At 41.0% G+C, this 25,842-nt stretch overlaps 2 protein-coding genes across 2 annotated transcripts; both read right to left on the reverse strand.

The window, feature by feature from the left end:
- Positions 1-783: 783 nt before the first annotated feature.
- sycp2 (synaptonemal complex protein 2) lies at positions 784-18,696 on the reverse strand. The gene is made up of 45 exons (XM_070911144.1): positions 18,673-18,696; positions 18,398-18,538; positions 18,177-18,308; positions 17,980-18,084; positions 17,850-17,874; positions 17,591-17,676; positions 17,405-17,499; positions 17,270-17,304; positions 17,050-17,192; positions 16,851-16,903; positions 16,554-16,599; positions 16,184-16,288; positions 16,014-16,074; positions 15,553-15,701; positions 15,387-15,461; positions 15,123-15,209; positions 14,141-14,249; positions 13,495-13,652; positions 13,274-13,324; positions 12,857-12,942; positions 12,687-12,766; positions 12,084-12,529; positions 11,870-11,997; positions 11,729-11,765; positions 11,566-11,636; positions 11,419-11,464; positions 11,285-11,328; positions 11,098-11,158; positions 10,801-10,966; positions 10,628-10,692; positions 10,350-10,532; positions 9,492-9,671; positions 8,848-9,003; positions 8,283-8,436; positions 7,356-7,663; positions 6,103-6,375; positions 5,878-5,929; positions 5,580-5,718; positions 3,978-4,179; positions 3,555-3,649; positions 3,132-3,231; positions 2,876-2,934; positions 1,501-1,579; positions 1,123-1,179; positions 784-901 (listed from the first exon to the last, which is right to left on the reverse strand). The coding sequence occupies exons 1-45, from the start codon at positions 18,694-18,696 to the stop codon at positions 842-844; spliced, it is 5,007 nt and encodes a 1,668-aa protein (XP_070767245.1). The 3' UTR covers positions 784-841.
- A 1,215-nt stretch (positions 18,697-19,911) lies between these two features.
- Positions 19,912-21,394, reverse strand: ppp1r3da (protein phosphatase 1, regulatory subunit 3Da). Its single transcript, XM_070911030.1, has one exon. The coding sequence runs from the start codon at positions 21,392-21,394 to the stop codon at positions 20,471-20,473; it is 924 nt and encodes a 307-aa protein (XP_070767131.1). The 3' UTR covers positions 19,912-20,470.
- Between the last annotated feature and the right edge of the window lie 4,448 nt (positions 21,395-25,842).

Raw genomic sequence — 25,842 nt, forward strand, 5'->3', positions numbered from 1 at the left:
CTCAGGATGAGAGCGGAGGGGAAAAAAACAATCTTGTCATTCAGTCAGTGTTGTTTTTTTTTCTTTTTGTACTATTTCATGGACTCCTTTGACAAGGCAGTGTGAACCAGTGTAGTGGGAAGAAGTTGTGCATGTGACCAGCTTCACATTTTCTTAACTGATGAATAATGTGTCACTTGGACTGTGTAAAGACTGTGCAGTCTGGGGGAGGTGGTTTTGGGGATGAATTTGATATTAACTGTACATACAGTATGTCAAGTATGTCAGTCTGAATGAGACCGTCAATGTCTTTACTGAAAAGAGAAATACCTTTGTAAGCACTACTTGTCTTCAAAATACAAGGTCTTTTTTAAGAATGGCTTACCTCATTTTTTACAGTTTTATTTTCAATTAACAATCAGGTTGAAGAGGTATTTAAAAACAGTTGACAGATTTAACATTTGAAATGTTTAGTTGGCCATTTCATTTCTTAACTAACCTACATGAATAAATCTGATTTTCTTTTTTAAATATCACAGAGCCAAGAAAACATGGAAAAGGCTTATTGCCTGTACTTACTGTCAAGGAACACTAAAAATTACTGAATTTATACATTTCATTAAATAATAAATATCAGAATAAGATAACATTTCGAATAAAAACAAACATGGCAACAACACATCCAAGTCAGTATAAACCAAAAACATCCATGTTAAATAAAAGCAGAACCTGGAAAAAGCAACAATTCAGGCAAACACTTTGAAATGAAATCAGCACAGCTGAAGAACACAGCACAGTGTGCATCACTTGGTGAAATACACAACCTTGTTTATAGTGTAGAGACCTTTGGCAGGACCTGGCTTCATCTGGGGAAAAACAAAGTGTGCAGACCTCTCTTCATGCTCTGGATCTCCCCCTCTTGCTACAAAAAGGTACACAAGCACAAAGAAACATCCAGGAAAGACACTTCATTTAAGATCTTACACAACATCATCTGAGTCATGAATTCTCTCAAGACTGTATGCCATTTACAGGCTTTCAAAGGAGCACTGTTCTGCTGACAGAGAAAAGGACACAGAATAAAAGCCAGCATAATTGTTCTGGTCTAAATCACATTGAAGGGTCACCTGTGTGTCTACTCACCATCTGACTGAGGAGTCTGTCCTGAACTGACTTCATGTCTTTTCTTATCAGGCACATCTGAGAACAGCAGGGAGAGTAGCACAGGTTTTAGGGGTGGCGACACAGAATATGACAGTCAGGACAAGCAGGGGACGAGTTGACACATGAGATGAGCAAAATGTTGTAAAGCCCACTCAGCAAAAAATGACTGGACAGACAGGTTGACAGGCAGAGGTAACATGTTCTATTTAAAGAAAATAGATGAACTGTGAAAGAATATTCTTCATTTAAAGCTACCTGAGCTCTGGTTTACACAGCTAATTAGAAGTCTAACACTTGAGCAACACAATGGAGCACATATTAGATGCCAGCTGTGAAGTTTAGACCTGAGGATCAGACCTGGGATGTGAATATTCTCTCCTCATACTCCAAGCTGTGGCACGTGTTACTATGGAGGGCTTTCTTCAGGGTCTCATTTCTGCAGGGAAGGAAACGGACAGTCACGCAAATAAGGGGAACATGCGCTAAAGGTAGAGGGAAAACACTGCTAAACATTAAATGCACTATTTCTTACAAAGTGCATTTTGTGTGGAAAAAGGATTTCTGGTTTACTTGACACAATTACAGTACTTGGTCAGTTTGGTTTTAAGATGTGGCTTAATTTGAAGTTGTATTTTATTTGCTTTACATGTTTTTAATGATATGTCCATCACTGACCCCCTTCAGTGGATGTCAGTGACACATTTTCAGCTGTCAAAAAGTAAAGCAGAAATGAATGTGGGAAGCGTGGAACTGATCGAGATTGAAAAGTAAATTCCACAGTTTTGTGCATTTATGTGATCGCAGAATCAGTAAAGATGGAACTACCCAGGCAAGATGACAAAGGACTATAAACCACTGACAATATACGGTGAAAGGCCTTGCCAGAAAGACAGCAGTCACTCACTGCAATCATGTCACATAAAATCTCTACTGTATGGCAGAGTGGCCAAAAAGAAGCAGTAGCTCAACCATCTAACACCATCGCTTCTCTGAATCATAGAGGCAGTAGGATAATATATGTGGCGTCTTCAGCAAAAGAAACTGAGACACTCAGATATGGACAGAGGGAATGAATGGGGTCAACTCAAAAACTGCGTATTTTGAGTCAGATTATTTGTTACTCTTGTTCTTGTCAAGTGAAGTAAATCATGCTGAAATCCTTTTATGACCAGCCACGTGCCTCAGTGACAGGACGCTGCTCGGATCACACGTGTTAATTAAATCATGGAGAGAGGTGAGCTATGTTGATGAATTTGGATGCTCTATATTAACACAGAAAAATAATGTACTTTAACGGCCATCCATTCATTTTTAAAAGCCATGATAACCTTATTATATCTTGTCATGGCCATTAACTTGGGGATAACAGGATGCAGTCAGGGCAGCAGCGCCTGGTAGGGGAATGCTTGCTAAATAAACATCAGTGAACTCGGCTTAGTCATATGAAGAAGCATTGGCCACATCCCTCCAAAATAGCTTGTGCTGTAGGGTTCATATCAAGCTTAAAATGATAAGCCTGAGGAAAAACTTATTTTCCAGTCAAGTTTTTTAATCCTTGCTCCACCGAATAAACAAGTGTGTTATTCAGCCTTTTACAGAGTATTTGGGTTTAAGCCTGTGGGAACTACATTGATCAGAGAGTGGCGGCAAACAGAGTCAAACTAACAACCTGGCTCTTTCAGTGCTCACACAAGCGCACACACACACACACACACACAGAGGCCTATTTCACCTCCTGATTTCCCGTTCCTGGTAAGAACTGAAAGCCACGGCCTGCTTTTTCCAGTACATCTGTGAGAGAACAGAGACCAAGCGCTGATCAGACACTGGTCAAACCAACATGAAGAACACATCATATTTAGAGACAGTCACATTTAACAGAATATTTTATGGTGAAATCATTTGTTTTTTAAGATATTACTTTCCACATTCTCCCCCAAAATGTTATATAGTGAGAGTGTGTGTGTGCGTGTGTGAGAGTGACATACAGTCAGGTCTTTCTCCATGCTTTTCAGCACAGTGTCATCCTGCTCCAACTTGTGGATCTCTTCCAGGATGACCTCCTGAACCTGTTCAAGCCTCTTAGTCCTGTACAGAAGAGAGAGAATGAACCAGTCAAGTGGAAATCTAAAAATGAAAAGATTCAGATTGTAGGAAGACAGAACAATGTAGAGTTGGAGCACATAAAACACACAAGTACAGAAATGAACATTGACTGCTGACTGTGGATTGTGCATGTGTCATTTTCTCTAAAAACCACATTGCTGGGTAACCAGCCATCAAATTAAGCTTTAACTTGATGGTAAAAATGTGAAATATGCATATTAATTGTCATTTATTAGCCAGTATCACCAGTGAATGGAAATTTAGCTTTGCGTTTTGTTTATAACACTAACTACATACTAACTGACCTGTATTTGGTCATTTGCATGTTGAGGGAGGAGACATGTTGCTGGACGGTCTTCAAAGACTGCTTGTTGTAAACCTCCATCATCTTAAAACGGTTCTGAAATACAAACACATTCAGAATCTAGTGGTTCAGTAAGGCCGTCATCTGACGACATTTCAGTGGCTCAGGATTAAGAAAACAGAGCTGACAAGAGATATGAAGTGCTCAAGACAAGTTGTGAGAATATATTAAGTGTAAAAATATAGTCATTGCTTTCTCAATCAAACAAGGCCCAGTAACGTTCCCTTTGAAACTGCTACAGAAAAAGGGGAACTACATAATGTAATGTGTCAGTAATGCAGTTACTGCTACATATTCTGTTGCCCTGTTGACTATCTAAATGTGTGTTGTTGTGTGTGTGTGTGTGTGTGTGTGTGTGTCCAACCTGGAACTTCTTCTTTAGCTCAGAGCTGAATTGCTGGCACAGGTTACTCGGGTTTACAGCCATTTTTGGCACCTCCAGATCCTCAGTCATGTCCATGTCTTCCACATCTTCCACTTCAGCCTCCCAATGACTGGAGCTCACCGTGTGGGAAGAAGACGTCACCTGGCTCACCTCACCGTCAGCAGACACCTCAGCAACTGGAGGTAACAAACAGATCCACTGATCAGTTAGGGAGCACAATCTCAAAGTCAAATTCTGGTTGAAAACTAAAATAACTTTTTTAATTTTTTCAATTATTGCAAATAGTTCTTTCTTCCAAAACTAAAGAAGAAGGCACTGAAAACATAAACATCTTCACTGTACAGTTATCCTACCATGGCCTATCATGAAGAAAACTTGTTTTGGCCACGCTTTAAGAAAATATTTTGCTGTTGGTATACACATTGTATATCATTAGGATGTCACAGTGACCTTTTAGGTACAAAATGTCATCACTTCATCGTTGTATCCCATTAAACATCCGTGTGAATTTTTTTCATAATTGTTGAGTCATGGCCAAAATTGTGTTTGTCACGGTGACCTTGACCTTTGAGTCAGAAGTGCCACCAATTCAATGTCAGACTAACTGTGAAAAATGGTCATCAGTTCTGTAGTTATGGCCAAAAACCTGTTTTGTGAGGTCACAGTGATCTTGACCTTTGACCACCAAATTCTAATCAGTTCATCTTTGAGTCCAAGTGGACGTTTGTGCTGAGATATCATGTTCACAAGAACAACCCGAAAAACATAATGCCTTCGGCCTCGGCTATCGCTGGCGCAGGGGCATAAAAATGTATCTCACATGTAACTATTACATTATCTTTTATTTTAAGACAACTAAACCTTTGTGCTTTTCAGCATTTCTAATGGTGAACGGACAACAGCTCTAGATTAGGATTCTGATCACAAGATCTGTTCCTAGTAAATCACCTGAAATTGAATGTGATGTCGAGTAAAAACTGGAGAAAGGGGTACCTGTGCCATGAGTTGTGTCTCTCACAGTCTTTTTCTTGATATTCTGATATTCTTCTAATGTTCTTTCCTTGGTAACTTTGAAAGTTATATCCTGTGGCCGGATTTTCTTGTTTTTCTCTTCTTCTGAACTGCCTTGCTCTCCCCAGCTCTGGGCCTGACCATGAGGTCTGGTTGCTGAAACAATGAAGAAATATTATCTCACATAGGAGTCATTGCCAATATTAGAGGTAAAACAATGAAAAAATGTTATGTTTTAGTACTAACACTGCATTTAAGGACATCTGTATTGTATTAATTGCATAGCATATAGTATGTAAATGATGAGCTGAGGAATAACTTTGACCTCAGTCCCAGTATCACAAAGAAAATTCAAACCGACAAAAACAGTTTTGTTGGTTTATGAAATGATGGCACATATTCCTCATGTTGTTAAAAAATTAACATGGTGACATTCATAATACTTTGTGTGAGTACATGTGCATTTCTCTGCGAGAGCACTGATTTCTCAATAGATGTTATTCCACCAGGACATTTGAAGATGTTACTCCAGACTGAATTTACTACAAATGCACAAAGTACTACAATTAACATGTCTTACAGGACTTGAACAACTTCCTTGGTTTCATCCGAGGAGAACGCTGCCCTCTCATCTTGCTTTTCTTCCTCTCTTCCTTCTCATCTTCTTCTGAGTTACTGGACAAGGAGATGTGGCGCTTGCGACTGGGTCCTGTAACAAGAACCAGTAGTTATAATACATTACCCAGCATACGACTGCTTCTTAACACAAGGGTTTCCTCTAAAATAGTGGTTTGTGGGGTTAGACTAGCAACTGGGAAATCCGGTGTACACCTGTCAACAACTAAGTTGAACCAAAAAGGTCTTTTACCTGAGATATGAAGCTGAGCTGGCTTTATGTCTCGGTCTGAAGGTGGTGTTTTCTGTCAGAATGGACAGTAATGCATTACTTGTTTGTTTGATGGGTAAAGCTATTTGAAAAGTACAATAACTCAGCAACTCATTAGTGGTCTTTCAGTGCTCCCATCTGTCCATCCATCTATCCATCCAATTATAGTCAATCAAGCACAAAACATAAAGTATGGAAAAGCTGTACCTCTGCTTTACGTAACACGGGCAGGGCAGCAGTGGGGCTGTCCTTAACTCCTCTAGTGAGTACTGATGACTTAGTGGACGACTGGCTCAGTGATACTAAAGACACTTTACTAAAACCATAATGGTTGACGGTGTCTTCAGGGAATGGTGACTGAGAAGCAGAGGGCATGGGCGGCTTGTCCAGCTCAAGGAGTGTGGATGTCAACAGGGGCAGAGTAGACAGAGACAAAGGCGACTGGGATGGTGGAGGTAGGCGCTGCTGGATTGGACTCATCTGGAAACAAATAAATAGGAACGGAGAGGGACAGAAAGTGATGAGAAAAAGATGGACAAGAAGACATACGGCAGCTCATTTAGCAGTTACCTAATCACCATGCCTGTCATGGATTAGTGATAGTGAAATGATAAAAGACGTTTTCCATGATGCATTAAGAGGCACAGATGAAATGTTGCAGGGCTATTATCTGCTCTGCCTGGAGTTAAATAGGTCATTTCAATCATGACACTTAATCAACCAGATCATCATGTGCAATTCCAACATTTTATACATAATTACATGATGTATTTACCAGGGAAAGTTGGATTTCTCAAATGTCCCCTTTAGATTCATGGTTACACATATGAGAATAGCTTGGTGTAACCTCAGTCATCTAATGTTACTCCAAACAACTGTTGAAGTTGAGGGTTGAGCTGTTTGAGATTCAAAATAACAAATCGGCTTAAAGAGAGAACCTCACACCTCAAAAAGAGGGGAGTGTTACTTCTTTACTTTCTCTACCCACATTTTCTCAGCTGGACTGGGAATTTCAACCAGCAATGCTTAGGTCACAGACGCACTTCCTTACATTCTAGGTTACTGTTTATGAGTCATCTAACAATTCGCACATCCATTCATGTCACTGTAGTGATTCTCACGTGACACCTGAGTGACGTCAATGACTTCAATGTAGTGTAAAGGTATGTGAATCACTAAAACATGTTAAATACCAGGGAACTCTCCACCGGGGAACTCTCCAATGACTCCATCATTAGAACTGATGAAGACTCTGGGATGAGTATTTGCGTCTCTAAGACAATGCAAGTTGCAATTGACTACTATAACATTCTCACTGCCCAGATATATATCATCAGAGTGAAAGGGAGTATGTGGTATTACGCTACATTAAAGGTCTCTGAATGTGATTCTACCCTTTAACACAGAATCCATATATGGCCATGAGACCTACATAAGATGTCAGAGAGGTGCTGTTTTACCTCTGCTGCACTGGGTCCAGAGGGAGCACCAGGTGCAGGGGTTTGACCTATGGGGTTCAGTGAAGGGAGAGAGGGGACAGACTGGATGGATTGAGTCTTGGATGAGCTGCGTTTCTTTTTTGCACTGTAGAAAGAGGAGGGCTTGAAGTTTCCTATGGTGCTGACTGTAGAGCGAGGTTTGGGTAGCAGCAGGATTGGCGAGGGGCTGTCCTGGCAGAAAGGGTCGGGGGAGGCAGGGAGTGGGGATCCCCGCGGGGTGAGGAGAGGGGAGCAGGTCAAACCCAAGGTTGGGGCTGACCTCTCGGCAGCTGTGAGGGTCCAAAATAAGCACAGATGTTCAAACAGCTGGCCTCAGAAGTTGGACAGAGAGTAGAAGGTCAATATATACATGCTTTTCTACATATCAATTTACAGTTAAGAGGTTGGAAAGCAACGGGGTCATTTATGTAACAATTTTCTTCTGCATAAAGGTGGTGAGCGTGAAAATGCATCTAGTGCAAATGTAGATGAATACAAACAATGTTTTACATTTTTACAAAGGTTAATACAAAATATCTCATGACTGACACTGAGTAAGTAAACTAAAGTAAGTACGATTTGGGTTCATTCCAGGTTGGACAAATTCAAATCCTCTTCCTGGCCTTCGAAATAAAAGCGATAATGAGGCCATGAGGACTTGACTGAGATGGTGAAGTGAACATTATCCTTCTATATAATCTACTATACTTAAGCTGAATCCAAGCAAAAGAAATGTTTGTCAATGACAGGAAACAAGTTTAGGAAAAGCAAAAGTGTCAAAAGGGCTCTTAAGTAATATAACAAACTATTTGATCCATCATGAAACATGTAATAGACATTAGCTGATGTCAAAGGAGTCAAATGACTGTTATCTAACTGATGATGGTGAGTGACTTTCCACAGACTTACATCTCATCCTCTCGATGAAAGGAGGGGACGGACAAAAAGAGGTCTGGCGGGCGTCCCAAGAATCCTTCAATGCATTCATCTGTTCTTCGGCAGGGATGACATTTTTCTTATTTAACTTCGAAGTTTCTGGAAGAACATTCTCAGGCCTCTGCTGCTGGAAAACAAAGTGTTTCTGTTATATATGAACAAGCAACAAGGCCATTCTGGACATCAATGCAAATGTTCACATTCAAGACCCTGTTTCATTCCCAGGTTGATACAGATAAAAAGGAATGTCTTGATGTTTTGAAGTTAAATGATATATAGTATGCTGTATCTAGATATGTATATATCTTTGCTGAAATGGATTTAGGAATGTTTCTAATTGGGAACTTGGAATTTGTAAACTAACCAAATCTTTTTTCATGCATTCTATTAGGACTCCATATCTCTGTTGTTCAATACGGTGAGGATTTATTCACAATTTGTGATGATTGACTGTTAATGATGAATAAATTGAGAACATCCCATGAACAATTTTCAAAAGGTAAGCTGGAGTGACATGAATAGAGGGCTGGGCTCCCACCTTGAGACCAGATGGCTTTTTCAGATCAGACAGGTTGTTTCTGTCCAGTCTGCTGTAGGTATCCATGAATTTCTCAGAGGTGTCTTTTCTCTTCTTTATCTCTGGAACCCCCAAACAGGTCTTCTCATTTTTCCCCTGCTGGCCTGCAAAATATTTCTGTTGGCAGACAAACCAAAAATGAAAGGAATATTGCTGCAACAGTCTTCTATTAAAGCAACTGTGATGTTAAAATGATTCCCACAGTGACCGCATTCAAAAATGATATTATTATCCATTCACACTGCAAACAACATAATCAACAACTAACCACAAGTTCCAGAAGCTCAGCGAGGTAGACTAAGATGATGTGTGGACTGTCAACAAGCTTTATAGCTGAGAAGAGTTGCTCAAGGCTCACTCATAAAAATGATGTAACATTATGAATGTCAAAACCAAAGTCACATAAAATAAGCGGTTGTACAGCCCCACAACACACATCCACACACAGCCTCAGATCAGTCAGAACAGAGCAAGTTGCTAACTATGTTGTTCACAGTATGAGCATTGTGGTGATATGGATGTTTTCTGGTATATTAAAGATGCTTCATGGCATGCAGAATCGATGATCACTTAATCAAGATAACATGAACTATAAACTCAGTGACCTCTACCTTGGAAGTGGATGGTTGCCCTGACACTGACTCCGACTCTGACTGGCTGCGGTGATGGCTGCTCTCTAGCTTCATATAGCTTTTGGTTGGTTGTTTGCTGGCTGTCTTTTTCTTTGTCACTTGAGCAGCCTCATGAGTTTTCTCAGCATTCTCCAGATGATTAGTGGAGGAGTACTATTATTAGTGGACAAAGACAGTATGATTTTAGTCTATTTTCAACAGCACTATAATTAACGGCTGTCTTTCAATCACATAGAAAAAGCACAGAGAGAATCCCACCAGTGTTTTATGTACTTGGGATGTGGAATCTACCCAAACAAAATCTTTATGTATGATTAAATACCTGTGGTCGACACCAAGCATTTTCAGGTATTTGCCTTTCAAACAAGTAATATCTAATATCCAGATCAAGACTGCGTGTGTGGAGGTATGCGTGTGGGGAGGAGTAGTACTCTCTGTGAAAACAAGGTGTTCTACCATTTGTGTTTGGAGCCATGATGTAGTTTGCCTTCTTGACACCATGTTTGTACAGTACTCACTGTGCTGCAACTGCGTAACAAGGCATTCAACTTCTTTGACTTTTTTGTGCTATTTGGAGTTAAGATGTTGCTATTTGGAGTTGTAATGTTGACTCTGTTACATTATTTTAATTAACAAAATATCAAAATGGTTGTTGGTATGGGCAGATCCACAATACCTAACTCAGATAGATAGCGAGGATAAAATATTCTGATCAGGACAAACCCAGTCTCATTGTCATGTGCATACAAAATAAGAACAATAACTATGTTACTTGTGTTTCATGTGCTTTTAAAAACCGAAAGTGACATAAGATATAGGGAATTCTTTTGCCTTGGGAACAGGAGGCTTCTCTGATTCTGACTGGCTGTCTTCAGTGTCTGGCTCCCTGTAGCTCTTGGTAGAGGTGGCTGCAGCTCTCTGGGGCCTCCTGCCTGCTGCATGTGGTCTGTTGGGTGATGCTGCTGGCTTCACTGTCTTCTTTGGCACCTCCACTCTCTCCTTCACGTCAGGCTTCTGTTGATTACACAACAATGATACACTGTGGCTGAATGGGATAGTGCATCACAGGCTTAAAGCACATTATTTACAAAACAACAGTAATGCCTTACCTTGTTGGGTTTGGCATTTCCCTTTACAGGTTTTTGAGTGGGTGGGGGAAAATCTGGGGATTCATCTGCAATGACAGTAAGCCCATTCTATTTAATAATTGTAGGAACATCTGGTCTTCATGTGACGAATTTCAGACTGTGAGCAGCATGAACGTGCGGCTTTAAAGGCCTACATGAAGTATGAGGTGACACAGATTTAGGTTTGATGGACGCCGGCCTGGAGTATTTGGTCACTTTGGGTTTGGGTTTCCTGCTTGACTCCCTCAGCCAGCTGACCTCTGTAATGGCATAATCTGTGTCTGTGTCACTGAACAGATGCTTCTTCACATACCGCTTCTCCTGCAACACACGAGGTAGTGGAAGACAGGGAGATAGATTGAAAGAGAGTGAGATGCTTTATTGCGTAGCACATGGTGCACTTCAATTTTTGTCAACCTATCATAAAACACTACAGTACAATGAAAATATACTTTTGCCACAGCCTGTCCTTTCTTGGTTGTGCTGAGGAGTGCTGAGGAGTCATTGATGCCACTGTCAAACAATATGGGGAATATGAAATTTGACAGTTTTTGATACAAAATACAAAGATGGTACTGTTTCAAAGGTTGCATTTTTTGACAAATACATCTGCAGGCTGTTCTTAACTGTCAGACCAACCTGCTCGATGTGGCAGAGGTGTTATGGAAAGTTTTGTCCTTTCCCTAAAGAGCAATAGAACAGACTTTAAACACTACAGTAACATACCAAGTACTCAGGTATAATATATCACAACTAATATTAGTAATATTTACCCCAATGCTCAATGGTGCATCAATGTTGAATGCAAAAATATCTTTTCTGTACAACAGAAAAAGGGCATTAAATCCATCCTAAAATGCACTGAAAGCCACAGGAATATCCAAATGTAGCTCAAATATTTTAACTGAATTATATAGTACCTCTGCCTCATAGAGCTTGCTGCAGTTTTGCTTTTGGATTTCATTAGGCTTACAGCTCCAGATATTTCTCTCTGTAGCAGATAAAGATCATCTTTAGCAAATCACGCAGGAGATTAGTAACTTCAAGTTACTCCACACTATAAATAAAGTAATGATGACTTACTTTAGCAGTTGATGACCAGCTCATATTGAAGATTGGCCTATTACGAAAACACAAACTGTCAATAAGTGGCAGTTATGCTTGGAAGACATTTATTTACTACAGTACAACATAATGTGGTCCTCCAATCACCCATGTGTATACCTGCTGACAAAAGGAGGACCCCAGCTCTGAGGGATACTTTCTGCATTGTCTTTTGCTGTGGACTGGCTGTTAATCTCATAACGGCTAGAGATGAGCTTCACCATGCTGCCTGCAACCTCTGCATCTCTCTGAGTAGAGAGAGTAAAAGGTGTGAGAATCACGATATACAACATTAATAACCTTAGAATGGACATTAAGCTTACAGTATTGATACCTTCTTTTTGCTTGAAAGGGCCCTGTTAGTTTCAACCTTAGTGTTGGGTGGTATTCTCTCCTGCAGAGCTTTGGTTGTGGAGGCCTTAGCTGGAGCTTTGATTAGAGCAGCATCTGCCTGCAGTGACATCTGGCCTTTGCTCTTCCTTTTGGCAAGGCCACTTCTCTGGGCCTGCTCCTCTTTGGGAGCACAAAATGTGGAAGTGCACCGGTCTGCAGAGCTTCTGCCTTTAGAGTCCTCTCTGATATCACACATTTTTATCTGGGGTGCAGGTGGCTCCTGAGGTGCAGGATCTTGGTTCCTCTCAACGAGGACCTGCTGCAGGCGCTGGGTGAGCTCAGTATAGAGTTGCTTTTGGCTGACTGGGCCGAGAACTGGAACTGACAATTTCTGTGCTGAGGACAGGCGCTGCTGCTCTTGTGCCAAACTTGAACGATACTTTGTCTCTAAAGAGAATTTTTTTTTATTTAAAAACAAAATAAAAGTTACATGACATTTTCTTTTCATCTAGCTCGGTTTTGTGTGTGTTACTAGCTTTTAATATGCAAAACATTTATTGATGTCTTAGAAATACTAAAGATATTTGATGACTTCTTTCCTTACCAGGTCTCGGCAGAGAATTTATTTTCTGTGTGGGCATCATTAACATTTCAGAAACTGACAGTTTGTTCCAGTTAGAAGATCTGCAATTCGAACAAGTTAACATCTTTAGTTATACACTCTACATACACACAAGATCACCAATCAGATTGGAGGTTTTTCACAGTATTTACGTGTTTCTCCCAGTTCTGGGTTGGGTGTCAGGCACAAAATTCTCTCCAGATAGAACTATATCTACTGCTTTTGCCACTGGTATGTTCTGTAGGACAAGCAGAGACAACAGATGCAACAGAATTATATCTTTTGTGTGAATACAACTTTCCTTGCACTGAAATAGCATGTAAAATACATATTTGCCTGACAGCTGGAAGAGAAATCCTGTTTGGAGGGGTGATTGGGACCAATAGCTTCAAACAAGATCTGGGCCTGGGGTTATCACATTTCATCTTATTAATTAATACATGTAATCACTAAAAAAGACTCAAAATCAGTATTACTGTGTTCATAGTTAAATCGTATCAAACCCTCACATACTGAAAACACATCCTAGCTTAACTTTATTTACAAACATAATAAGTTGGTGATTGTACCTTTTTGTGTTTGCCAACTTTATTCTTATCGGCCTGTTTGGAAGCCATACTCTGTAGAGACGTATCACTCTGAGACAGACACAATGAAATTAAGGTGACATTAAAAAAGCAAAAATTTTGCATTCTGTGGTGTCACATTTTGGGCTTGCTGTTGAGTGAAATTGAACGCTTACACCGCCTGTGTAGTATGTTAAATTCTGAATATTCAGTATGTGTCATACCTGCTCTATCATGCCACCTGCTATTGCGCTGTTAGGTGTTGTGCCATGACTGCATGCCTTAGCAGTTGTCCTCAGCTCTCCCAGGTACAATTCACCTTGCCTATCACATGAACGAATCATCTCCAGAGATGGCTTCCCTTTACCCTTGGTTGGAGTATCTTAAAGGGAGAAAATATCAGTGTCACAGTTGAGAGTTGAATCTACATGGATCTATCCTAACTGTGTCCTCCGCAACTACAGGACACAGTTATGAAATCTTAAAAAAAGAAAAAAACTTGATGATGTCATAAATTTGATCAAACAAAGGTCCACAGTACATCGCTAATCTGTCTTTGACATCAAAAAAGTTCAGGAGGCCCTTGAAGAAGAAACATATATTCAGTTTAGTAAAGCAGATTTAATGCAAAATATATGTTTGCATATTGTGCCATTAACCCTGCATTCATCCAAGAACAGACAGGCAGCACAACCAAATCTGTGATTCTATTGCACAAAAGCTAAATCTTTATTATTGTTTGTATTTACATTTTTTAAACATTCAATTTATTTAGATTTTTTTTAAGCATTCAACTTATTTAGATAAGATAATAAAATAAGACTGAAACTGATGTGAGAGCAATTCTTGACAATTTCTAGTGTCACCTACATGATGGCATAACAGCAGAGGGGGAACTGGCACCACACACTCTTCCTCCTGTACTGTTGCTGATGAAGGTCGTAGACTCTGAAATCCTCATCTTGGCTGGGGTCACCATCTGGATGGAAAATCAAAACGAATGTGTCTGTGAATCTTTTGTGTGGCCTCCTTAAATGGTCAATTTAAATGCGATACTCAAATGATGCCATGAGTTTTTGTTTTTGTATGTAATCCATGACGTTAATAGTGTAAGATCAAGTCAACAGGGATTCAGTGTCAATGATTCCTTGGCAGGACAAATACTTGACCTTATATGGTCGGTTCCCTTGCTCTCTGCGCCCCCTACTGGCCTTGACTGATAGTTTCTAAGGTTTCAGTGAGTGATCTAAGTGTCAGGTGTCAAAAAGTGCAATTGTTGGTTGCAGTTCTGCTATTTCTTAACAGCAGAACAGCAACCAACAATTGCACTTTTTGAGTGATATATTATATTAGTTTTTTTAATGCAGCCATGACAAAGGCTGCAGCCATGATACAAATTAGATTTATCAATTGACGGCTATTTGGTAACAATCTCAAATGAAGTCCATTAAAATCATAACAGTTTGATGCTTTCATTTAAAGTCATCTTAACCATCCTTAATAAAAAAAAACATAGTGGTGTCATGTACTGTATTGTTACATTAAATCAATGTATACAAAATAGTGTGATAACTAGACAAATTCACTGTTCTTTCTAAATGGCCATTTAATGTACTTGGGATAATTGGAAAAATATGTATATTTTATATATATTAATTGAATTAGCACTAATTACCACTGTAACCACAAAAATTCAAAAGATCTGGAAAGCCTGGTTATGTATGTTTATGAGCTCAAAAGACGGTTGTCATTGACAAACCTGTGTGTTGTGTTAAAATACACTTCTGTGCTACATATTTGATTTACTTACATATTTAATACACTGTAAAAAAACAAAAAAACACTCCTTCACCTGTACAGGTGCAGACGATGCAGGTATAAGGTAGGGGGCAGTATTTTTCTCACTTTCACCAAGGGACATCTGACTCTCTGGAACAACCTGCTGGAGAGTGAAATGCAGTACAAACACACAAACACAGCTTTTAATTTACACCTTCTTTCTTGACAATTTGATCTAAGCTCAAAAAGCAGCCACTCTCCAAGTGTCCCTGGTTTAATACACTAATCACACCGTAGCAGTATATAGAGAGCGTTATGTTAACAGATCATTGTTTACCTGGGAGCTGTTCTCTTCCATTATAATTTTAACTGTAGTCTTCACTACAGATGTGCCTGTCTTTCCCTTAAAGCCCTGTCAGGAAGAGATGCTTGTTAATGCAAATTGCCAAAAACATTTTCTTATGAATATTGTGGCCTATAAGGGTGGAGTGAATATTGCCTACTTTGTTTTTGCTGTGTCCATAGACGCTACGAGCAGCCTGCATGATGTCCAGGGAGGAGCTGAAGTGGATGGTGAGACTCGATCCTTCCACCGCACCCACGACCACCACCTCTGACAGCTTTAACTGCAAGACTTTCCTCTTGCCCTCCTCTGGAGATAAAGAACACTCTGTATTATAGTCACACACACACACACGTGAGCAAATACTTTAAAGACATGGCCAGTCACATGGAAATCAAAAGGGGATTATCATCTTCATGTTTAGCACTCTTGATTAATCTGTTATGCTCATTTCCTGACTAAAGCAAAGGTCTTTAAAGGCATATAAATCTATCAAGTTCATACATGCATCAAAATGCCTGTGGTTTAACAGACAAATGTGCTATTTTTCTATCTATCCACATATGGATGGGTGCTTGGAATACCATAATACATATAATTGCGTTTGGGTGCTTTGATTACCTGCAACAGTGTAGCTTTGGACTTCATTCTCCTTGATACATATCGTTTCCCACTGGCCCTCCTACATGAAGGGGAAACCACTCTACGTTAGGCTCTAACAGAAATACAGTACATCTACTGTTGATTATGTAAATGTTGCACTTTCACTTTCATTAATGATCTTAAGGTACCTGTGCTTCTTCATCAGCCAAAGAGAAGTAAAAAGAGATGCTGTGGCTGCCAAGGTTGAAGTCGATCCAAAATTTGTCCAGCTTCTCATCGGCAGGCATCAGCAGCTGAAAACATAACCACAATTCTTTCAACACACCTACTTAGGAGTACATTATGGATTGTGACATTCCACCTTACATGCAAACTATCTTAACACTTAACTGAACAAGTAATTGTACCAAGACGGTAAAGGCTTCTTGATAAGTTCTATATCTTTGCCTTGAATGTGCTGACAGACAAAATCTGTACTTCTTACTTTGTATCATTGGACATCCACTAATGTAACTTTTCACCCATTTTTTGAACCATAAATATTCTGTTAATACTGACCTCATACTTGTCCAGAAAAACCTCCAAACAAGGGTAGGAATACACACTACAGTACAGAGAGGACATTGTTATTCAGTTATGTGCCTCTGCCATTAGCACTGCATGTGTTCCCTACCTTTGTCCTATCAAGGACTCCCAAATAAAACAGTCATGTTATTCATTCTCTCATTGTACAAGAGCAGTCAAGGGTGTGATATAACAGTTCAATTGAAATATTCCTCTTTTGAGTGGCAACCCTAATGACCACTCAAGTTCCCCAGACAGAGATGTCTTGGGAGGCAATACTTATTTATGTACCTTCTCCTGTCTCCCTGCATCCCATTCACCAAGTTCAGAAACGAGCGACAATCCTGAAATCACACACATTTACATTCAATTCTATATAGCTGAGCTCCTGCTGTAATATTATTACAATATATTACTTGTGCAGTGCAACAACATGTAAATGCAAATAAGAAGAAAAGGTGAAGCACTTGGATAAGTTACACATTTTTACCGTCTCAAACTCAGAGTCACGGATCTTGACAAAGGCACTGGCAACATGCTCCATGCTGAACCATCGATCTGCCAGCTCCATCCTCTGGTCAGGAGTGGCCATTCTGCACAATGCCTCCATCAGCGCTGTCTGCAAGTCGTAATCTGACACAAACAGATTTTTTGTGTCTATGTGTGGTTGTGGGTGAAGAGAGATGGTACTACTCATAAAAAAAACTTACCACCACCCTCCAATATCTGACCAGCCAGCTTGATCCTGTAAAAATATGATAAACAAGCAATATTCAAGAGCGTGTGGATACTGAAAAAAAATGAGTAGTAATTATCATTACTATGACAAAACTACCATGACATACATGATACCAGAGGAATCCTGTGGTGATAAGATCTTCCTCTTTTTCTTCAACTCCACTGGGATTTTGTCCAAAATTAAGTTAAATTTACGAATTGCCTGTTAGAACATTATTAGCAAGTTAATTTACAAGCAAACACCTGACTCCTGGTTTTAAATGCTAAAATTAGATATTAAAACTATTTCAAACCTCTTTTTGGACCAGGATGTAGATTCTGGGGTCTACTGCCAATTGACCAACAGGATACAGGAAGGACTCTGTGATTTTGTATGCTCCTGTAAAAAACATGTTTTCTTATATACTGAGATTCATCATGAAAGTATTATAATTTAATCTTTGAAGTGGATCTAAGAAGCTAGAAGCTCTTGTACGATAAATGCTCAGTATCTTCTACCTGAATCTGTTCCTACAATCTATATCTACAAGAAACAGAAATATACAAGCGTACCCTCTTTGCATGCATCATGAACCACCTGTAACAGGGAGGAAAGTTGTTGAAAGTGAACAGTTTTACATTATGGACACTAACATGAGTAGTACACTGTTTTATTATAAAATGTGTTTTACTGTTAGCTTACCATTAAGGTATCAAAGAAGTCTTCAGAGAGGTTGAACAAGGTCTCATTCCACTGCGGGCCACACTGGATCCACAGTTGCCTGCATTTCTCAAACCACTGCACCATGTGCACAAAACCAGGTTCAATCAACAACTAAGTACATTTAACCATACAGCATTAGCACACTGTATGCCTGTATGTATTAGATGTATACTTATCTTTTTGAGCAGCCCTTGAGCTATTATTCTTGACAGCCCTTGACAACCACCAGGTAGCTTGAGGTTTTTCCCACACTTGAATAGGATTGCGAGACCCAAACTGGCTGATTTGGAATCTTTTTTATCCAAACTCTACATAAATAGTATAGATATGGTTTCATTAAACCTAAAAACAACAGATAATCGTGGCATATTAGTGAGTGTGTTGGGCTACATCTTACCCTGCTGACAAGTTTGTCCAATTTGGTGAGAAACTGTTGGGAACATTTAATAGGGGTCCCTTCATATATGTCCCTTTGCAAGAATACATCCAGAGCTTGGACATCCCCACTCTGTAACACCTCATCAATGACTTTCTCCAACTGCACAGGGAAAGGTTTCATCAAAATTTACTCTCCACCATTTTAGTAACTTACATCAACAACAAATATATAAGTAACTTACTTCAAGTGACAGCAATGATGGTATCAAAGTTGCTAACGGTTTGCATTCCCACCTGTGTGTCCTGACTCCGTGCCATTCTTCCTTCCGAGGAACAGCTTTACTGTGACTCTGCCTCTGCAGCCTTTAACTGTAAAGGTAACGTTGCACACATCAACCTGCTGATCTTAACGCCTCTTGAACATGAATGAACTTTGTGTATAACTAGCTAGGTGAAGTTCAACATGTTATTTGTTAACCTTGTTAGGCAGTCTCTCAAACTCCCACGTGCAGTCGACATTACACTCTACGACTGGCTCAGGAGTGATTTTCGAAATGTTGAGATTACTTTGTTATGTTAACAAACCTAGCGGTTAAAATTGGGTACCGTTGACAAGCTAACCTTATCACATTTGTCGCCAACACTATTAACACAAATCTACTTCTGATACTTAATGTACCTACATAAATTTTAATATAAGCTAAACTATTTCGAGTTAACATTAACTGACGTTCAACATCTAGAATAATGTACTGCCTCGCCGCTCCTTAACGTATTGAAACTTACTCCGGATGGGGTAAATTAACATTAGCTTAACGATCCCAGCTGCTAATGCTAGCTAACATTAGCTAACGTACCTCTCCTAGCTAACACTACTTTCTGAAGTTAACATTCAGCAGGCACTGAGTAACCAATATCGTGGCGGGTTTACGATATCGGATTTTATTATTCTTATAACGTTACTTACTGTGATGTCAAGTATCACAAAAGAATATGACATGATGCCTGTTATTCATTTGATAGCTTTGACAGGCTTTCCATGGAAACAGTCAAAAACGCGCCAAGGCGTTTCGTTCATCACGCAGGCGCGTGGCAAGTCGCTGCAATTCACCAAACTAAAACTCATTGGGGTTTGTCAAAACGGGATTCATTAATCATTCAGAGGTGAAACCTTTTTCTGTCCGTATTTTATCCTAATGAGACATTTACTCTTAGTGGATTGTACATTTAAAGTCACTTCACAAAGATGAAGACACTTTCTGAGCTCTGCCAAGAATATGTTTTAAACCGTTTTTCAGAAAGGCTAATTAAAGAAAGCAAGGCGAAAACCACAGATTGTATCATAAGATCTTATCTTATAATGCATCCATGGAGAAAAGCCATTGAGTCACAGAAGCTAGTAGAAGATAGATAGGAGAGGAGGTGGGACTTCAGCTTTCAATAAGAATATAAATTATACTACTACAAATAATAATAATACAAGATGCATTGTGTGTAATTGTGCTTTATTGTTAAACAAAATAAGGATTGATTTCTTGATTCATTCAAATTGTATCTGTTGCATGGTTTGGACATTTGGATTTGACAAAATTTGACTCAAAAAATAAACTCTGAATACAGAGCAAAATGGTTCAGCAGACCATATTCCTGCATTGTATAAAATTATTTTCTCAAATATCCAGATGTCAAATACCCAGCTGGAAGAAAACAGTGGACTGAAGTGTATTCATTTTAATTTCACTGAGTATTTATGTAATGCTCAGTGGGTGTCACTTCCATTGGATGTTCCCACATTAAAGTGCAATTTCTTTTTGAAATAGCTACGAAAATCAAACAATACAGTGCAATTTAAAAAAAAGAAAATATAAATGTAAAACAGTGGCACTGAAGTTGGTGTCAGGCATATGTGCACAAGTGTTCATTTCAATTTAACAGTTTATCTTGAACCTAACTTGATTCAAAGAAGTCCTCTGTTAGCACTAGTTAAACAAAATTAACATTATATGTTACAACGCAGTTATACATTTTAATAGGTCTTGCTGAAAAGTCATAAAGTGCTGTAAATAGATTTCTTCTACCTTTAGTCAGCATCCTAAATGAAGTGCACCATGCTATCCTCGCATTCTTTGGGCACAGTGAGCTTGTAGTTATGGCAAACTAACTTATAATTCTCTCCATCATTGTTGTCCCAGTATTCAGCCCCACAGACTTTGTACTGGATGGCAAACTGTAATACAGCTCCTGGCCGCAGGAATGGAGGAACAGGCAGGTGGAAACGAAATGTATCATAACTGAGTTGACCCCCTCCTCCTTCCCAGGTCTTGGTGATGGTGGACACCCAAGAGGCCTTAGTTTCTGTGCAACTCTTCCACTCGGTAAATGAATAGCGAGCTGTGACATCTTTCTCAAAGTCCATATTGAGGACCTGGGTGATTCCAATGACACCCAGTTCAAAACACAAGACTCTCTCCAGGCACACTTTCTGGTCCTGGAGACGATGCAGGAATCCTGGCTGGTCGCCAGGTTGTTGGGCAAAAACTGGCTTTAAGTATGGCAAGGATATCTCCAGATGCCTTCCATCTGCCATCTCTGCACCCATCAACAATCTAAAGGTAACATGATATGGTACAAATGGATCCTCTCCAGATTTGAAAAGCTTGATGTCTTCCAGGTCGAGCCCCAAAGAGTCTACAAACCGCACACCAACATTTCTGCATTGCTTCTTCTTCTCTGTGGCGGAGGGCAGAGAGCGTGACCGTTGTCGGATGATGGGCTTAGGCGTGGGTTCACAGGAGAGACTGCGTCGCAACTCTTGCCCCCTTGCCAGAGAGACTCTGGGGCTTGGGGGGCGGATTGGAACCGGCTTCTTCGCTGCATTAGGTTTGTCAGCTCGAAGCATTTCAGTCAGGTTGATTGTCATGCAAGGCCTCGAGACACTGCTGTAAGAGCTGGACATTTGCTGTTCAGATTTAGAAGAGGGAATCCTCTCATGTCCAATAAACCATCGTCTATCCATGGCCTGCTCACCTGCAAAGAAAGTTGTGAAGCATCATTTACTGGAATTATGTCACATTCATCCCTAGAATGTAATCAACACATAATGACCCAGTTGTAACAGTAGTTTACTCTTTTTACCTAAAATTGCATGATGTTGTGCTGCAAATCTAACAAGAACAACAATTCTGTTGTTGTAAATTTGACCAGACAGAAGCAGTCACAGCAGGAAAGAGAGTGGGCGTGTACACTATGAGTACGTGCCTGAATGCATACAGCTTGCCACAGTCTCTCCGAGCATTTGTAGATTTACTGAAAGTGCCTTTAATATTCAATACAATTAAACGTTGACATCACCTCACCATATAAAGATAAGAAGCGTTAGTTATATCTATGCAGCAGGATGCAGCCTAAGCTTGAGCCTCCATTTAAAGTAGTATTTAATAGAGCTACGCGTCTCCGTGCGTCACGGAATGTAGTCTTCGCTATTGGCCGCAACCACGTAAGCTGATTTGTAACTGGTAACCACCTTCATAACTCTACAACACACATACATGTCCGTAGAGTGCCCTCGATGGAGATCAGCTAACATGCGCGCAGTTAACAGGAAGCTGCAAACGGACGGGAGTATCACTGACGTTGCATGGGAGATTGAGTAATGTAACATTAACCGTAACATTTGTTTGCTTTCTTTTTAACTTATTTCCTCAAACGCGGCGTTGTCCGTTTCCGCACTTGTATTGTCATTGTTTGTCAATAGCAAGTAGACTCGTCAAAGGGCGTTCGCATGTTTCGCTTGACATAGCGACTAGCATGCCTTTACTTCAAGTCCCATGATGCACCTGTGATTCCCACTTCGGCACAAGCCAAGCAGCGAGCCAGTCAGCGGCAGGTAAACAAACCTATCTGGCTGGGACGACGAGCCAAACAAAGCGTATACGCTCGCCTGGCCGTCTTACATTTTTAATGGCGAGGAAGATGACAGGCGAAAAAGAGATGCGTCTGCCGTCACCAATTCAGTAAAACAATCGCTGAATTGTCGTTCAACAGAGAGGCGAGCCGACGAGAAACAGAAGGACGAGTTCAACCTGCAGTGGAGAAACGACTGTCGACATCTGCGCATGATGCATTGCAGCACTTTTGAGAAAATGGGTGTTTTTAGCCTAATTCTCAGAATAGAGTATCTGATCCGAGATGTGGGTTGGGTTCTTTAGCTAACGCATCATTTAATATTCGCTGGACTCAAAACATCTTCCCCTCTGGCGACCTGCAACATGGGGCCCATCATGCAGGAACGCACAGCATCCACGACACTGAAACGCGTCGTCTCCAAAGAGAAGATTCGGGTAAAAAATACTGAAAATAGCGGACCAGTAACCAGGTAGGCCTCATTTTACAGTGACACTAAGACAAAATGAAAACTTGTCGTGTTTTCTCTCAGACATAAGTTGGAGGTGAGCCTGTCAAACCACTGTCATGTTTCCATAGTTCAAGGAAAGGTAACAAGATGAAGAAAGCAGGGGGCCAAATGAAAAATGGCCTCCCAGGACCAGGTCAGGATAAGGACACACTGACAGCAGTCCAGAGGGTGAGTGAATGGCATCCTGGTAAATTCAAGAGAGATAATGTTTCAACATGATGGTCCTCTGACAGGATAGATTTAAGGGAAGACAGTGTTGCAGCATGTGTTGTGGGCTCTGTGCTTCATAAAACAATCAATCAGAAAAAATAATGATTGTTTTTACAGGGTGCACAGTCAAAAGGTGGCAGGGTCAAATCTGGCACTGCACGGAATACAAGCAAACTCTCCAGGTATGTGTGGAGAGGGGTTTGCATTCTCACTGAATGCTTTGCTTCAAGCACAGTAAATCCCTAAATCCCCAACAGCTTTTCCTTACCCTCGTCTGTCTCTTTACAGCCCTGAAGAAGAGGGAGATTTGAGACCTCAACTCCGCAAACACTCATCTGTGCACAGGAAAGAGGAGAAACGTGAAAATCAACGGATGTCACAGTGTGGCGGTGAGCTGCCCCAGAATCGTGGGGGGATGGGGAAGAATCGGCGAGCCCTCTCCCTGCCTCTCTCCCCAATATCGGGGCTGCGACACATGCCAACGTACCCCCTAACGCACTCCCCAGCCCCCACCCCAGAGGCACTACAGCATCACTATAACCAGAAGGATATTGACACTGACAGTGCCAGTGATCTGTCAGACTCCGAGAGGCTGCCTGTACTGCCCTCTCCTTGCACCCCCTGCACCCCTCCTCACCTCAACCTCCGGGCAGAGGTCATCAACACCAGTGACTTTCCCCCAGACTTCCCGGGACCCTGTGGGACTGTGGGTGATGAAGATGAGAGTGAAAAACCCAGCTACAGTTACCCAGACTTTCTGCCTCCTCCCTTCAACAGCTGGAGCCTGAGACAGCTGGCGGTGTTTCTTCATACAGAGGGACGTGGCGCTCCCCGGCCCAAGCCTGTAGGGCACTTAGAGAAGTACCTGGAGAGGCTGCTGCAACTGGAGTGGCTCCAGATCCAAACAGCACAGGTGGAGAGCAGCCGTCCGCCTGGGAGCCGTTCAAGGCCACAGGGCTTCCCCTCTGCCACTACTGCTCACCCACCCAGGCCTCACACGGCCCCACCATCCCGACTCAACTCCCCTAAAGGGCTGCGGCACAGCCAGCGAGCCTTCCCATTTACGCCTGTCAACAACCCACCATCCCCTGCCTCAGCCCAGCACCAGCACTCCCGCTTCCCAGTTTGCCCTCACTGTCACATTCGCTACCCATTGTGCAATGGAAGCTGCTCTGCCTATGCCTACCAGCGCCACTCTCGCCTCAGCCCACTGCTTGAACGAAGAGCCAAACCTGGGGCTCCAGCGAAGAGGAGCAGCAGTGAGACCCGAGCAGCCTCCACGGAAGGTAGGAGCCCAGGAGGACAAGGAGGAGGAGGAGGAGGAGGAGGAGGAGCCGGAGCCCACACCCCAGTTAGCCCCCCGGCTGGAAGGAGTCATCTCAGGCACATGCAGGCTGCAGGCAATGCCCGTAAGCAACCCCAGGAACCTGGAACTAACCCAAACAGCAGAGGTCAGGTGAGGAAAAGCCGCGTCAGAGCCAACTCTGAGACAGATGTTAAAAAGGAGCCTGGTGGCAGTAAAGTGGCTGGTACAGAGAAGCGGGTTTTTGCTGCAAGTAAGAGAGAGGTCATCACCTCCAAGAAAGCAGAGAAGGACTGGCAGAGGACAGAGGCAGGAAGTCAGGCCTCTAAAACTGCCATGAAAAGAGCTGCTAAAGAGCCGCAGTCTCTCTCCAGAGCACCGCTTACTAGTAAGCAGAATGGGAAAACAAAAAATGTGCACTTTGTTGCAAAATAAACCATATAGACCTACAGTGTAGTGCTTTACTTAGTGGTTACTTGGTACAGGAGCTTGAACCTATGCTTGCTTTCTGTGTTATCTGTGTAATACTAACACATAACTGTTGTACAGCAGTCTAAATCAGTCAGTGGTGTACAGCCTTCAAAAGGTCAAAACTAACAAGAGTGTGAGCAGCTAAAATAGCGATAAAACAGCAATGATATCAAAGCATAATATGACGCTTAAATAGAACAGAGTTATATATACATATTGTGTTTCATTCAAAATGTACAGTAAGTGTAGTCATAATGTTGGACAGTGTTTTGGCAGAAGGCTCATTATGACCCTTAACACTACGAGGAAAAACACAGCTTTGTAAATTGAACTCTGTTGCACTGCACAGTCATCTCTCCGTGTGCTAGTTGAAATAGGCGTAAAAATAAGCATCTTCTATACCACTGGACAGCTTTCAGCATAAGTAATCCATAGTGATCATTTCATTTTAGTCATCGAATACAACCATAGCCGTTACTAGTGGAGTTCTTGATGTTGGAATGTATTTGTTCTCATTGCTCTTACTTTACTTGATGTTGCTTTTTATCCTTTTTGTTGGTGTCTCATGTTTTGAGAAATATGTTCAGTCAAAGTATCTTTGGCTGAAAAGGAGGCGCAATAACTGGTGGTGGTGTGCTGCAGTAATGTTGTTTCAGATATATTTGTGCAATGGTTTTAAAATTTTGGTTACAAGGGCTTTTCATGTTTGAACAGCTTGAATTGTAGTCTCTGATAATATATTGTATTTTGCATAGAGCTGAGCTCTTTCTATCATTGAAGAAGAAGTGTAATGTTTGCTACGAATGTAAAAGCATATTTTTCCAAATTTTATATACCATAGTTATATTTATGAAAAGTGTTGTGGTTGACTTGTCTTCATCATTGTCATTATTATGTTTACATCGTCATGCACAAGAAGAAAATATTTAGTCAAAGAGCTGAATGTAACTTAATGTCTACCGTGCTGTACCATTGGACATCCCCGTGATTCAATGGACTTTCAACACATCATAGCTGTTAGGCTGTAACATGGTAATGTTATACATATCACCTCCATATTCCACTG

This window comes from Enoplosus armatus, chromosome 8 (genome assembly GCF_043641665.1).
Source record: "Enoplosus armatus isolate fEnoArm2 chromosome 8, fEnoArm2.hap1, whole genome shotgun sequence".
Taxonomy (NCBI): domain Eukaryota; kingdom Metazoa; phylum Chordata; class Actinopteri; order Centrarchiformes; family Enoplosidae; genus Enoplosus; species Enoplosus armatus.